The sequence below is a fragment of the Botryllus schlosseri genome, chromosome 8 (genome assembly GCF_051294905.1).
Source record: "Botryllus schlosseri isolate E-star chromosome 8, Bs_hap1, whole genome shotgun sequence".
NCBI lineage: Eukaryota > Metazoa > Chordata > Ascidiacea > Stolidobranchia > Styelidae > Botryllus > Botryllus schlosseri.
In genome coordinates, this window is record NC_137243.1 from 3,908,347 (window position 1) to 3,925,366 (window position 17,020).

The 17,020-nt window shown below is 41.9% G+C and overlaps 1 protein-coding gene and 1 long non-coding RNA gene across 3 annotated transcripts in view; one reads left to right on the forward strand and one right to left on the reverse strand.

Annotated features, from left to right (window-relative positions):
* The window catches only part of LOC145444180 (uncharacterized), a 134,800-nt gene that overhangs the window by 26,900 nt on the left and 90,880 nt on the right, over window positions 1–17,020 (forward strand). The window contains exons 2-5 of one of the 2 annotated variants that reach the window (XM_080322102.1): window positions 1,079–1,195; window positions 1,253–1,394; window positions 9,105–9,185; window positions 9,377–9,514. The exons of the other annotated variant lie outside the window; for it this stretch is intronic. Coding sequence (XP_080178228.1) covers window positions 1,079–1,195; window positions 1,253–1,394; window positions 9,105–9,185; window positions 9,377–9,514 — 478 coding nt within the window. The remainder of the gene's footprint in view (window positions 1–1,078; window positions 1,196–1,252; window positions 1,395–9,104; window positions 9,186–9,376; window positions 9,515–17,020) is intronic. 2 annotated transcript variants of the gene reach the window in all.
* Window positions 3,335–4,501, reverse strand: LOC145443966 (uncharacterized). Its single transcript, XR_013916576.1, has 3 exons — window positions 4,410–4,501; window positions 3,629–3,903; window positions 3,335–3,576 (listed from the first exon to the last, which is right to left on the reverse strand). It is a non-coding gene; the product is annotated as an uncharacterized LOC145443966 (long non-coding RNA).

The window sequence follows — 17,020 nt, forward strand, 5'->3', positions numbered from 1 at the left end:
GATGAAAATAAAGACTCTCTCTCTCTCTCTCTCTCTCTCTCTCTCTCTCTCTCTCTCTCTCTCTCTCTCTCTCTCTCTCTCTCTCTCTCTCTCTCTCTCTCTCTCTCTCTCTCTCTCTCTCTCTCTCTCTCTTAATAATACCAATCAATCAGTTTTATTGATATTCCCATCATTTCAAAACATCACAAGACTGTGATACAATAAAAAGATAGGAAGGTGTCGAAACAACTTGGAGTAGCGAGATCAGACACCCACCTTAGCCTAGGCGCAGTAAAACAACTGTGCCAAGTTTCAAAGTGGGCACTCGATGATTAAGTTAGAAATTCAGTTAGCGAAGTTGAGTATGATTACCATAGACACGCGCTGATCCGGCATCTATAGCATACACGGTATTGAAGCGCGTAAGTGTGCGCGCGTGCATTAACGAATTCGAGGCTGCAATACTTGATCATTTTCCGACGATGGATCCCCGAGGCTGCGATCCGCTCTGGTGACATTCGCAGCGCAGTGAAGCAAAGCGCGATTGACTGTGCAAGCTGACGGTACCATGGGGTAGCGACAGCCAACATGTAATGCAGACAGAGAGGAAATATTTTCCGCTGACGGCGAGGGAGACATGACCTCGATTCCCTGTCGTTCAAGGAATTTTAACTATTTTACGGGTTGTAATTATTCATATCTCCGTTTGTAAATAACAAGCTGATTACGGAAACGTATTTTGATAAAGCTAACACATCGAAGCAGAAAGATAAGCTCAGCGAAATCTTAAGCGCAAATATATATGCAACAATACGTTCAGGACGGGTTTATTGCTGGGATAGGTTACTTAATCCATTTGGAAGCATTCTCATTCAGGTAGGACCCACAACAACCCGTCTGACCCTGTCTTTGTCAGCGCAAATTTTAGGCCACGCGACTCCTTTGCAGACTGGTAGAATCGGATTCTGATTCACGAGATAGAATGGAGAATTTAGAAGAAAATGGCTGGAATGTGAAACGCAAAATATCGCAGGTCCGGTCGCCCGCCATTTTACGGATATCTTACCGTATTTCAATTTGATCGATTTATCTTCTACAGTCGATAGAACGCTTCATCTCGGAACTGCAGTCGCGAAAGAAATCTCTGATCGAGGAAGTAGACGCGTTGGTGGCCATAGAATGCAACCACAAGCACAAGATTCGGCAAACCATAAAAGTGAGTGAATCCACGAAAACAAAAACCATCCGTGACGCTGCAAAAAAACCTTCTCAGTTCACGAATGGAGACGAAAATGTCGTGCTGTCCGCAATACGCAATTACGGTGTCGTTTCCGCGCAACCGCAGCTCACATTGGAGGGTGACAGGGCCCCGGAAGGGGTCCCAAGAAGCACGAATGGCGACCCGCGCACATCAGGTTTGTTCGGATTTCGTTTTCGCATACTTAAATAGATTTTGCTCAGAATGGCAAGCATCGGGGAAGCATTCACGCTATATCCTGAATTGTTAATAGTATGATGCCGAGATTAGCTAATGCTACAATGACGCCTGTTTTTTATTGCAGTAAAAATATGTCGTTATAACCGACCTCGTAGCATTAGGTGGGATACCGTGATTCAGTTGGTGAATAATTCTTTATGCTGCATATCATGCACGCACACCACTATCGGTCAGAGGGGTTAGTGACGAATTACTAGATCTCAGATCCTCCCTTATCTGGAAAAGTCGAGGCATCATGTTTTTCTCCGATTTGCATTCTTTGGAACCATTACATAGTCTTTGAACGGATTTTGAAAGTAGTTAAAATTTTCTGAAAATGAACAATGTTGCGCAATTTCATAGAACTAATATTATTCATAAAGCTGTGAAGCAGCAGAACGCATGCAGAGCAATGCAGTAGATTGTAGCCAGACACTAGCTTATAACCTGCTACAAAGCGTCGTGTTGCTTCATCGATGCTTCAGTCAGGTACAATAGGCTACGAACTTACACAGATGGCACTGTGTGACATGTTTCATCACAGTAAATATGGCTCAGCAGAACATATGGAATCATCGTATTGTAATCAAGCATCTAACTCTTGTAACGTCATGTAGCAGCACATGGCGTGTCCTGATCTAAATATAAGGCCTCGTTTTAGCAGACCACCACTGAAGCTTTCTGGATAAAATGCAGGAAACATGCTCCGTTTTTTTTAATATTGTATTGTTATTTCTTTTCATGCACGGTATCAGCAACCTTGAGTTCTTTTTTTAATACGGCCGATCGTAAAAATTCCATATAGTTTAGCTTTATTTTCGGAAAATAGAGGCATTGTTACATTTGCTTTTATACTTCAACATGTATGTTCTCAAGACCAAAAAAACTGAAACTAATTAGAATTCAAAGTGTGATACTGGGAATTAAAAGAGAAATATAAATACTATACTTCTAAAAAGCGGAAATATATTTCATGTTTTTTGTCCAGAAAGTTTCAGCAGTTGTCTCTTAAAACAGGTGTAAAGCTAAAAAAGTCAGAGTCACCTTAGCCAGATTAGGACATCCTATGGGCTGCTAGGTTACGATAAAATAGGTAAATGCTAGATTGCGAAATGGTAGTGTCAAACGCCATGAAGGGTCATATTTATTGTGATGAAATACTTCATATGGGCGACAATGCGGTGTGAACGGAACCAGATAACCCGCTACCAAAATTATAATCACCGATACGTTCGTGAAATCATATTAGTCTACAGTGCGCTAAGCAACTTTTATGAAAATTAAATATTGATACTCAGCCCCGAAATTCCTCATGTTATCTTTCTGATTAGAGGATTAAACTACTTCTACTTGACAAACTGAAAATAGCGAAAAGTAAGTAAGTAGATGACAAAATATTACGAAGTAGAAGTAGCGGACAATTAGATCTACTTGAGTACTTCAGTAGAAGTACTTCGTTACGGACCATTTCTGTGAAAAGCTCATGGATACTTTGCTATCATATTGCTTTCCTACTACTACGACCAATACGGCAACGTACGCTGAAGCTCCAATCACTTCGTTTGTGGTCAATTTATTTGTGATAGAACAATTGAGGTTCAGTAAAAGGCAAAATCATTGAATGAATGAAATTGGTCGCTCTCACAGGTCACACCATCATATCGAGAATAATCCGAACATATGAAAGATATAGCGATTTTTATCGACACCGATTACTTGATGACTTGAAATTGTCTCGTAAATTTTGCTCTGAGTCACGAGTCAATCCACATTTTTGATACGCCGAGTCAAGTCATTTTTGCAAAGTGACTCGAGTCAACTCAAGTCATACGAAAAAGGTGACTCGAGTCAAGTCATGACTCGAGTCATCCCAACACTGCATACACTGTAAAAAATAAAAACCTCGATTTACCGCGAAATGTTTGGAAGCACGGTAGCCAGACATTTCGTGGTAATCTAACATTACCGTTAGTCAATGCAAATTCAACTTACACTCGTCCGGTAATCTCACTTTACACGCGAGACTGTAATGTTACAGTCCCCTCCGGGTATATCCAATCTACATGTTCTCCTGTACATTTGAGAGCGAGACCGCCTACCTACCTACCTACATGCTGTCCCTGCAAATCAGGATACATACCAACTTGTAAATTAACGTACGTACATCCATACCTATCGCAAAGCAACCCGATGCTAAAATATCGCAAAATTTTCTTCACACTTCCAAAACGACAGTGGAACAAACTGTATATTCATTCATGATATCACGATGAAGGGGTAATCGATGGAAAAGTATTGCTGCTGGAGGTCTAATTCTTCTTCAGGAGACATGCAGTAACACGAGTGGTCGCAAGAAAAGATGAATTAATTCCACCACCGGCGAAACTTCCAATTATTTCTTTTTCTCGTCCTCACACCTTCTGTGTAACTAGTATCTTGCAGTTCCACTAAAAAGAATTCATGAGTAAGTCGCTATATAAAGCAAAGTTCCTAACCTAGACATGACATTATAAAGACTACTAAGACAAATAGGCTAACAAAAATATAAGGTAACATGTTTTGAAGTACCGGTACTGGTACATTGTCTGATGAAGGCTCCGCCTTGTACATGATATAGCAGAGATTCATGACTTAGTTTATCTAATGTATTGAAGCAAAAGGTTCCTCACCAATTCCACTCTGGATATGAGGTGGCATGTGTGCCAAACAAATCCGGCAGTGGATGAAAACATCTCTATGCTATGGCCCGAAAATGACATAAACAAGCCAACAGTTTCAACTCCTCCGCGGCGGAGTATGTGGTGTCACAGGTCACTATATAAGTCGACTAGTATCCCAAAATAGAACAGAGAATGCGGAGAATGAAATATTTCAATCATGAAATCAAAGTGGTGTGCACATTGCACAGTCGCAGATATTCACGGTAACAAAATAATACTATGTCGTACTGTACCTTTAACGATGCGTATCCCATTCAGCGTTCCTAGGAATCTTCCACGATCGTGTCCGCTTTCTTCAAGCACAACAAACTTCGCTCCACCCTTTCAGTGTTGCCAACTCCGGATGGACAAAAATCGCTAAAATTGGTGTTGAAAATCGCTAGATGTCGCTAAATCTTGAAACAAAATCGCTAAAAAAGTCGCTAAATCTGTAATAATACCTAAAGTTGCTAGATTAAACCAGAATATCCATTTTTCTTGTTATCTATATTGTAATCAGCTGTGCCAAATTCCCCTTATCATATTTCTAGTTCATAATACGCAGAAGTCATCTCAAAACCGGGCAAAATGTGCGGTGCATTTCAACAAACCAGATCGCTCTGCGCCATGGTTGCTCTCCGTGACCAGATTTGCAGTTATAACCACTCACTATATATTGGCAGGACACCAATTACTGCCGCTGAAATAGAATTTGCGGAGAAAAGCATGCTAGATATTAGGGATGGTGTGAACGTGAGGTTCACGTTCGCGTTCTGTGTGTGAACCTCGGAAATTGAAAGGTTCACGTTCACAAACGAACCTTGATAGGTTCTGCACTGTGAACCTTTTTCATATATTACAATTTACACTTCATTATAACATCTTTGGTTGAAATTTATTGCATTTCAACTGCGGGCCACTCAATGCAATAAGCGAGCATGCACCTTGACAATCTCAAAAATCTTAGTTGTATTGCTACAAAAGTTTGCTCGGCATATCCAGCTTTCCGATTGTGAATATTTAGGGATATATAAGGATACAGGACATATAGTCACGAATGATGCTTATTTACCCAATCAATGTAATTGATTTCGTTGTCTGATGTAAAATATGTAGCAGGTGTACGGGGTGAATCTTGACTTAATATGTTTATTGTATCATAAAAACAATATCCGTGCGATTGGGGTATCGGCTACCGATGTCTATATAACTAGTAGATGGGGTAATATCGGTAGCAAGTATAGAAAGAAACCCATCTTACACTCTGCTCAATATCAACGTCCGAATACTCAGACGCTGAATACATTGTCCGGTCTGGGCCAGACCGTTAAGGCGTGAGCTTACATTCCCTTGCAAATCCTTGTTCGAAATCGTTGGCAAAGCCACGGAAGATATTGATTGCCCCAGTTGATACATTCGGCGACGTTTAGAAGGTCAATATGTACTTCAGCATAGTGGGAATATGTGGCCCGAGTAGTCGCTACTCGCTAGGCATCGTGTAAATTAACATAGGCTATCATTTTACTTTATTGTAGGGTTGAAATTAGCAATATGACGTCACGTGACGTCATGAGGTTCACGTTCGCGTTCACACAGAACCTTTCAAAAAGGTTCGCGTTCACACGAACCTGAACCTTTCAGAGGTTCACACCATCCCTACTAGATATACAAGTGCCTTAATTGCTCGATGCGTCTGTGAATACGTAATGCGCGCTATACTGATGATTGCGGTATGGCACTTGCCTTCCCTAAACTATGGCGGAGCACTTGCACACGGCATGACATGCACAGAGTTTGCCGGCCACTATAAGTAGCGACGTGCACTTTAGAAATAAGAGGGCCAACCCGCGATAAGTACATATCACTACTTATGGCCACTGGCCATCCTGTTTCCCTAGTATCCGTACATCAGATCAGCGACGATAAAATATGTTCATTAAAGAATGTTTTTCTGTTATCCAGCAGCGCGCATAGAAACTCGTGATTTCATTATTTTGTGTGGGGGGTTGGGGGGAAGAGATAATTTCATTCTGTTGTTACGTCTTGTGTTAATGTCAAAGTCCGCGACGTAATCTTTTTTTTTTAATTTATCTTGGATCGCGATAGAGTTTGGTACGGAGATTTATAGTAAGCTGTTACGTCTCGTGTGTAGGTGTCAAAAGTTGGATGCAAAATAGTTTTGGCTGCCCCTTAGACACTCGCGATGTCAATCTATTGGGCGAGGGGTGGACCCTATGGTCGTCTGGCGTGGATGTAAAGAGTTCAAATATCGGACATTGTACAGCACACTACATTGGACGAGCATGATTGTGATTACTCGTATTATGTTGAGGGTGAATTGGCCAGGATCTTGACGAGTTTGGCGAACGTGACACTTTAGATTTCTATGCCTGGAAAGGTTATGGTCAACTTCGCTAAACTGACCGCTGACCAGGAAAGTCAGTATTGACGCTCCTATCCATGCACGCCACCTGAATGCAGATCGGCGATGCGTGCTGACACTGTAGCGCGCATAAGATATGGTAAATGTGCATAATGTTGCCGCTGAAAACTGATTGATATCTGTTATTTTTGAAAAAAATATCTCGAAAATCACTAAATATTTTTTTAAAGTCGCTAGATTGATATTTTTTGTCGCTAAACGGAGTGCAAAATCGCTAGTTCTAGCGACAAAATCGCTAAATTGGCAACGCTGCACCCTTTGCTCAAATCTCAATAATGGCCAGATAACGATACGACACTCGAACGATTTCGAAATACGTCGTATTCATCCGCTGACATGCCACCAATAATATTTGCTGGCCACGTTATAATGTTTGACTTAGGTTATTTCTCTTTCATACAGAAACATTTATCATGACATATAGTTCCTTTCTTTTCCATCTAATTTCGTATAAATTGATATTTATCCCAAGTGTTGTTCACTACTTACTGTACTTACTAAACGAGACGCTCCTTGTGATGTCACAGTTGTGCGTTGGCTGTTTACTACGAATCTCAGAAAACCAGTAACGCGTAACGGTATCCTATTGTAACCTATTACAGGTCGCCTTGTCCGCCATTAGCAAATGGTCAACTGAGCATGCGGTGCTGATATTTCTAGTTTCCCGAACAATATTATACATCCTAAACTGATTTTCTAACTTATCAGCCGTATCCGTAACAACGAACGTAACCAGCGAGAACGGCCGTATAGCCATATAGCCTCATAATATAATATAATGGCTATGGTGTAACTACATTAGCTACGATTGTCAGTTGTTTCTTGTACCCTACTATGTACTATACTAAAATTGGTACTAGGGCCAACAATTTCCGTACGACAGACCCCAGTTTCGCGAACGAGGTTATTGAATCAAGTCAAATCACCTCGAGAATGAAATATCAGTAACATTCATTTCCACGTATATATTGGCTCCAACGATTATGAAGCTAATCAATCTTCCTAATTGCCTGGTAAACTGCAGTTACGAGTAACTGTCAGTAATTTTGCGACGAAATTCTGGTAACTTGACTTACAGCTAAACTAAGGTAATATTACATATCTAAATGTAAAATTACAAGCTACGCACAGTTATTGGCTGCGACCGGTAATTCGTTGTAAAATTGACAGAGATTTCCCAGTAAATCTACCAGATTTTTTACAGTGTACATGTTGACGTATGAAACTATAAGTGAAGTATATTGTCTCTATTTTGCGGAAGTACATTTCAACGTAAATGGAATTTTCCCAATCTAGCGCCAATGTTTTAGCGCTTCGTTACTGTTTTTTTCTCGGGTCTCTTATCGTATTTTGACATTTTCGTTTATTTTTTTGCGAATAAAGGTGCTGCCAGAATATAGCCCATGTCACCGTAACCGTCCTATTACGTATTATGTATAGGCTTGATAATGAGACTTTCAAGTTGAAAAATATGCCTGGATTTGGAACTAATATTTTGGCATCATTTAACTGGTTCTCCCGTTAACGAATAAAAGGTTTAAATCCAGCCCAAGACCTAAATTGAGTTTGCCAACCCTGCTCTAGAGACACGACCGCGAAGGTGCTGACCTTTGATAATATTCAGATCAGCGCGCAGGAACACTGGCCTGTTTTAGTAGAGAATAAATTGGAAATTTTTACAAAGTAGTAGAAACTATAGTGATGAATCTTTATGGTTCACTCTGGTACTTGCCGCGCGCTGAAAAGGTTTCACAAGTACGTCACAACAACTTTAACTGTAGTCCGCATCAATATATGTCCAAAACACTGAGATGTACCGTTTAGCTTTGAACTAATAATCCGTACCATTTGCAGGGTTGTAACCAAGTCACAAGGCTCCGAGTCACAAGTCAATTTCACTTCTATAGTTTTGACTCGAGTCAAGTCGAGTCATTTTCAATTCACCACCGAGTCAAGTTCGATTCCAAGTCATCGAGCAGAGGTTCGGGTCCGAGTCATGGTATTATGACTCGAGTCCGAGTCCAAGTCATTGTGTTGACTTCTTAGTTTCTAGTTCCAAGTCTTCTTAAACCATTTTCATAACTTTTTTTGGTGACATCGAATGGTTTTCGTTTGCAATATACTAATTTTCCTTACTTTAACAGTTTCTGATCGCATTTTCAAGTACCAGTACCAATAGACGAAATTCCAATGGGGCGGTTACTTTACTATTCTTCGAAATTTCAATGAAATTTAGGTATTGGCCGTTTGAGTCTCGAGTCACATGACTTGGTTCGAGTCATGCGTAACGACTCGAGTCCAAGTCGAGTCAATACACAGATTGACTCGAGTCGAGTCATTTCCGAATTTTGAGAAAATGACTCGAGTCAAGTCGAGTCATCAGAAAATCGCGACTCGAGTCTGACTCGAGTCGAGTCATTACAACCCTGACCATTTGCATCATAGAATTGAATTAGTTTGTGTACCTTCAGTATTATCTCATAACGCTAGCTGATTAACATCACAGAATCAATGGCAGAACGGGGTCAAGATAAAAATCTTGGTGTCGCTGATGTCATGCCTACATCAATATCACCCGGAACAAGCGGTGAGTAGGCCTAATGCCTGTACTTGATATTCATACCAATATTTTCCGTATAAACCGTTGTCAGTTTACCAAATACAACATATTTTGCTCGATACAAAACCGCAAGGTTTCGAGAATTCCGAAAGAATCGATATTATTTCACGATAATGTATGGAACGTCGCACGCATTACAATAATCATGTTTATCTTAGGATGCGCAACTTTGGCCGGAGGTGAGAATGTCAATCAAAAGTTCACAAAGAGTTCAGTTAACGTCGTGGCCGGAGATCAGCTCACCGTCGTCTACAACATTACCGGTTTTGAAGGAAAAGCATTTCCCGCGAACCAAGGTGAGTGCATTGCTTTTTTGTTCAATAGAGGGCTTCAACTGGAGAGAATTGTATACTTCAGTGCTTCTAAGCCTTTTTGAGCGCCATCCGCAAATTTTTTTATCCGCACAAACCTACCGAAAATTGTTACACAAAAAGAAACTGCGGATATTCTTTTTAAATGTACAACAAGTAGGCCAGCGGTTTAGGCCATCAAGTGTATCATTAAAAAGTCAATAAATCTTTTTCCTCGTTTTGATTTCAGCTATAGTGCACTAAACCCTCTGCAGCCAAATAAGTATTCGGTTTTGCACAAGAGCTTCTAGTGCTTGGATGACCAGGTCTTTGTAAGGACCACCCAGCATTACTATTCAAAATAAAGATTTTTTGTCGTGAGTGAGAAATGCTTGCGGGCAGAAATCCTTTTAAGAGTACGACACAAAGGTCTCGGAGGCTCGAATTGGTCGAAGGGGTGCATAATCCACATGTTTGTTTTGATGCTTCTGCCTGATGTCTTGATAAATAAGCTCCAAAACTATCAAGGAGAGTAGGCACATTAGAGCTCGCTACCTTGTGATACGTTGCTCCGACTTGTGATTTATATTAATTTCTTATTTTCTGTCTCGCGGGTAAATGAGAAGAGCAAAGAAAATCACCGAATATATCCGAATATATCTTGGTAATTATCTTGGTAAAGATGATTAACGCATATAGAATAAAGTCCATAAAATATCTCGAAACGTTATACAGGAAATGACAACCCGACAGGACATGTGGTTTTTTCTTTCACACTTTACGTTGGTTGACTAAAATAAAAAGGTCGTCACTTTCCTTCGAACCATGAATTTCCTATTTAGCGTCATTTATGAACGTTTTTGTTATGTTCGTGCATTTACGTTCGGTGTCGTACAACTCTTTCTTTCTATAGGATTAGTAATGACAGCCAATCATTATTTCCTCGTGTGTCGTGCTTGTATTTATACCCTGTGTTCTGTTGTCTCGTGGTCTTTCGTTTAACTGCACTCTGGATCGTGTCGCCTGTGTAAAGTCATACTGCTGATAATATACTGATTTCTTATTGCAACCTCATCGTATTGAGTTATTGTCCAAACAAGAACAAGAACATAACAATTGGTGTCAGAAGTCGGATTCATAGTTATTTCTGCGACGAACATATATCATGGAATCGGGTATTTTGAAGCTTCTGGAGAAGCAGCAGGGAATGATGGCGGAACAACGCGCACAGCATGACGAAGCAATGGCGAAAGTGATGGCTGGGTTGGAACTGCAAAAAAACCAACACAAAGAAGGGATGGCACAGTTAACGCAGAGGCTGAGTCCTGGTGCGTCAACATCTGAAGCTACCGCTCCCAAGTTTGATTCGTTCATCAAATCAAAGGAAAAATGGGACCAATATCTGCAACGATTCAACCATCACCTTGCAATTTACGGCGTTTCCAACATGGAGAAGAAAAGAGCGTGTCTGCTCTCATGGGTTGGACCTGAAACGTACTCGCTCCTACGTAATTTGTTTGGTGCTGCTGCTGATGTCAGTGCGCAATCCTTCGACGCGTTGAATGAGAAGTTGTCTACACACTTCGAGGACTCAATTCAGCAGCCAGGTACGAATTTTACAACTGTAAAATGCAACCGGGACAATCGTACGCCGATTGGATGCTCAAGAGATGGCTGTGATCAGAGCTACGTTGATGAGCTATAATGCGCGATCTCATGATTAAAGAAACGCCGCACGCTGATGTGAGACGGCATTGTCTAACACAAACCAAACACAAACCAATCCATCCCTTGACGACGTTCTCAAAGTAGCCGCAACATACGTGAGAAGGCTGGAAACTGATAGGGTTATCCAAGGCGAGAGTAGCGGTAAAGACACTTCCGTCGTCAACAAAATGACGGGAAGTTATCAGAAGGGGAAAAACCTTCCAAATCCTACCAAGGCAACTTCCCAGAAAGACTGAAATCCTGCAGCCGCTGTTTCATCGATCACCAGAGAAAAGACTGACAATATCGACATTCAGTATGTCAGAAATGTGGTCGTAAAGGTCATATCAAACCTGTGTGCATGTCCAAACCTAGTATCACGCAACAGGTCACATCCGTCAATTTCTGCTCAGTGCCGCTCCTCTCCTTCGACATCGATCAACTATATCGACGCGTAGGAAACCAGCTCTGGATCGCAAACCAGCTCTGGATCAACTCCAGCATCAACGGCATTCCGTTGCCGACACAGTGGGACACTGGTGCACCCGCCGCCATGGTGGGATTGACTGGGTACAAAACTTTGGGCTCTCCGAAACTCTCAGCATACCATTGCTCTTTCGTAGCGTATGGCGACAAGCCACTGAAAGTGAAAGGTATTTGCACTGTAACCGTGCAGGTGGGTTCTGAAGTTCGAGTTGGCTTAAAATTGGTAGTTCTCGACGAACACCGTGGGCAAAACATTTTTGGTCTCAATTGGAGCGATGGTTTCTCCATGACCACTAAGGGAACGTCTGCTTCGGATGCAATTTCCTCGCAGATGGTCAAATCGCAATCATGTAATACTATTGACATTTGTGATTCGAACGACAAATTGGTATCTTTTCAGTCCAAATTGCCCTCCGTTTTCTCTAATGTATTAGGACGATGCACCAAGACAAAGGTGACAATTCACTTGAAACCTAATGCCAAGCCCGTTTTTAACAAGCCACGTACTTTGCCGTTCGCAAGGCAAATCGCTGTTCAAACCGAATTGGATAGATTCGTCAATCAAGGTATCCTCGAACCAATCAATTACAATGATTGGTCAGTACCAATTGTTGCCGTCACTAAATCAAATGGACGAGTACGCATTTGTTGTGACTTCAAAGCATTGAATCAACAAATTCGAATAGATCAACATCCCCTGCCCTCCTTGGATGAAATTCTTCACAAGTTACAGGGTGGTTGTATATTCACGAAAATTGATCTTGTCGATGCTTATTTTCAGCTAGAATTAGATGATGCGAAGAATTTGTGTGTCATCAACACGCAATTCGGTCTATTCCGTTATCGACGCATGTGTTTCGGAGTCGCATCTAGTCCCGCAAATTTTCAACGCTGTATTGATGCCATGATCGCCGGCTTACCCGATGTTGCTAGTTTTATCGATGACATAATCGTTACTGGCATTGATGAACGCGATCATTTTCGCAACTTATCGCTATACTCTTTGAGCGCCTCACCGAATACGGTTTCACCGTCAACTTCGCTAAATGTGAATTTTTCAAAAGTAGTATCGAGTACCTTGGTCATATAATCGACAAGGACGGCAAACGCCCGTCTCACAAATCCGTTGAAGCAATCAAACGGTTGCCTAAATCTCAGGATGTTCGCCAGCTACAGGCATTCCTGGGCAAAGTCAATTATTATCGAGCGTTTATTTTTAATTTCACGAATAAAGCCGCTGTCTTGTAACGTCTTCTGCAAAAAGACGCGGAATTCATTTGGAATGCGGACTGTGACGCAGCTTTTCGCATTCTCAGAAACGACGTAATCAACGCTACGCAGTTAGCTCATTATGATGTAAACAAGCAGCTCATTTTATCAACGGATCCTTCTCAATTCGGAATCGGCGCGGTACTCTCAAGTCTCAATCGAGCACGATGGCGAAGAGAGACCGATCGCGCACGCGTCGAAAACGCTTTCTGATTCGCAAAAATCCTACTCTCAAATAGAGAAGGAAGCTCTGTCAATCATTTACGGAGTCACTAAATTTTGTCAATTCTTGTATGGTAGAAAATTCACGCTCGTAACGGACCACAAACCGCTTTTAGCTATTTTCTCGCCAGACAAGAAAATTCCCGTGATTACAGCGCAACGCTTACAGCGATGGGCACTAACGCTCATGGCTTACCTATACGATATTCGCCATAAACCCACTAATCAGCACGGAAACGCCGACGGTTTATCTCGCTTACCAAAGGGTCCAGACCCTGAGTTTGACGAACTGGAAATTCGTGAAACGCGGAGATCGTTCACGCTATTAATATGACATTCAATGGCTTGCCGTTAACTCGCAATGAAATTCGCAACGCAACGCTGAAGGACAAAACCATGAAACTAGTAAAATTATGTGTCACTCATGGTAATTGGAATCCAAAGGTGCACATTGATGATTTTTCTTGGTTTTCGACTCGCAAACATTCGCTTTCTCTGCACGAAGACATAGTCATGCTCAATATTGATGGTTTTCAGCGCGTAGTAATTCCGCAGTCACTTCGCTCGCGAGTCTTATCATTGTTGCACGAAGGACATTGCGGTATCGCGAAAATGAAGCAGGTGGCACGACGTTACATCGCATGGCCTTCCATTAATCGCGACAGTGAAAATCTCGTTAAGAGTTGCGACGCTTGCCGTAAGGTATAATGAAAGCGCCTGATCGTCAGTATCGCGAATGGCCAAAAACTTCTGAAAGCTTTGAACGAATTCACTTGGATTTCGCAGGTTCAATAAAAAATAAAATGTTTCTTGTCATCGTCGATGCGCATTCGAAATATCCTTTCGTCAAAGTAATGAATGTCGGATCTACCACAACCTTGTGCGTAGTCAACGCTTTGCGGGAAGTCTTCTCTATTGAAGGCTTGCTCGTAACAACCGTCACGGATGGCGGACCGCGATTCACGTCGAATGAATTCGATACGTTTTGTACGAATTTGGCAATCAGCCATATCGTATCACCCTCTTTTCACCCTGCCTCGAACGGGGAAGCGGAGCGTTTCGTCCAGACTTTAAAAGCTGGATTAATAAAAAATTGCGACGGGGGAAAAGATCTCAACTTCGCGCTCCAAACACTTCTCGCTACGTACCGATGTGCACCGCACCCGGGCATAGACCGGAAAACGCCTGCCGAGATTTTACATGGTCGACAGCCGCGCAATTTGTTAAGTTTGTGCTCGCCCTTCGATAAATCGAAACCCGTTACGCCTAGACAATCAGTCACTCATTTCGAGATTGGTTCCTCGGTTTACGCTCCGAGTTACCGAAGCGGACCAAAGTGGGTTGCTGGCGTGGTGACAGAAATACTGGGGCGTGTTGTGTACATTATAAAAACAGATCATGGGTATTGGAGAAGGCACAAGAACCAACTCCAACCACGCTTGATTTCAGCTGGCAATAATACAGCCACACAGGAAGTTGCTCAGCCTCAACCGTCACAAGCTGAGCAACCATTGGTTAGAAACAGGGCACAATGTCTTGCAGCTAGTCCTGCCCGTACGACGGGTAGACGTTACCCTCTTAGAAATCGGTGGGTTTCCTATTTCTATAGACCTACGTAAATGTGGGCAACCCTCTAACTTACAAGGGAGGACTGTTATGTTCGTGCATTTACGTTCGGTGTCGTACAACTCTTCCTTTCTATAGGATTAGTAATTACAGCCAATCATTATTTCCTCGTGTGTCGTGCTTGTATTTATACTAGGGATGGTGTGAACGCGAGGTTCACGTTCGCGTTCTGTGTGTGAACCTCGGAAATTTAGAGGTTCGCGTTCACAACAGAACCTTGGTAGGTTCTGCACTGTGAACCTTTTTCATATATTACAATTTTCACTTTATTATAACTTCTTTCTTTGGTTCAAATTTATTGCATTTCAATTGTGGGCCACTCTATGCATGGCGCTGGCAGCATTATAAATCAACACTAAACGAGCATGCACCTTGACAATCTCAAAAGTTGTACTTACTTTGTTCAACTGAGCAATCAAAGGACATAATACTCCCTTTAAGACGCCAATATGTATTTCGGCATCGTGGCATTATGTAGCCCGAGTCGTCGCTAGGTACCGCGTACATTAATATAGGCTATCACTTCATTGAAAGATAGGGTTTGAATTAGCAATATGACGTAACGTGACGTCATGAGGTTCACGTTCGTGTTCACACAGAACCTTTCAAAAAGGTTCGCGTTCACACGAACCTGAACCTTTCAGAGGTTCACACCATCCCTAATTTATACCCTGTGTTCTGTTGTCTCGTGGTCTTTCGTTTAACTGCACTCTGGATCGTGTCGCCTGTGTAAAGTTATACTGCTGATAATATACTGTTTCCTTATTGCAACCTCGTCGTATTGAGTATTGTTTAAACAAGAACCAGAACATAACAGTTTTCACTCGAATCCATCCACTATCTTAGCTCGAAAAGCTGTAAGGAGGACGAATTCCCCTTATGAAGTACATTTAGGCGTCCTCGGAGGACATTTTCAAACACCTTAAAAAGGAGGACAAAGGAGGACGTATGGTAGGCCTAACCCTATTATATGGTGACCCCAACGTGATTGAAAGTCGGGAAATTCACTATATAACGCAGAGCCTATATGTCTTTGGGATGCTAAACTTTTTTTGAGTGGCCGTGGGCAGGCTGAAAGTACGTCTTGCATACCTTCAAAGCTGTGATCGAAGCTATGCGGTTGCAAACTTTGCTTAGTGCTTACTGAACCCTTGTTGCCAGAAGAGGGGTATGAATATGTGATTACAAGAAAATACAAAAGTGACCCGATTGATTTGAGTTTCTCATGGTAGACATGTGATTGGGGGAGGCTTTTGATCTCACCAGTTTTGAAAAGATAATGCTGCTCCGTTCTCTATTGACAGTGAGGAGGTGTCGTATTCTGTTGCTGGGTACATCGGTACCGGGTAAGCTGGCAAATATGTATTGCATCGTTTTGGCGGGCGCTTTGATTGTTATGATCGCTCTTTGAAATTAGCGAGCCGAGTCATGACTTGAGTATTAACAACCCCCGAAAAACATATTATTGGTAACAACCTCCGAAAAACATATTATTGGTAATTAGCATAGTATCAATCTTGAGGCATAGGCCTGCGTTAAACGTATGTGTCATATTTTTGATTTGCAGATATGAAAGCCATTTCATCTGCCGAAATACTGATGGAAAGAAAGGACGGAGTCATGAAAATTCAGGATCCTGTTGAAGACGGTCCGCAGACATCAGGTTTGCTTGATGAGTTCTTGTAATTAATTGGGGCATATTTTCTTGGAGCTCATGCATGCTGAATGCTGACGTATGAAACTATAAGTGAATTATTGTCTCTATTTCCGGAAATAAAATTGAACGTAAATTGCATTTTGCCCATCCACCATTTTTAAAACGCGTACTACTCACGCAAAGTGTTAATGCTATGATAGTACAGGTGGTAAAATGTGGCGTTAAGGTTGCGTTAAGAACCACCGTTCAATAGCAAAATCATCAATAGCGGTCCGTGTTATTGTTACGGTGAGATTATTGTGCTGTGAAAAATTGCTACCTCCTGAGACCGCCGCTCTCAACACCAACATCATAGCTCAGTTTTCTGTTTTTGGCAGTTCGAGAGAGTGTATATCTTATATTTATCACCTGCAGATGCGAAAGTCATTTCATCGGCCAGAGAACTGCTGAAAAATCAGGACTCTGATGAACTGATTGAAAGTGATTCGTGTGAAGGGGGTTCGCGGACATCAGGCTCGCGAATCTGGTTCGGCGGGTTCTCAAAA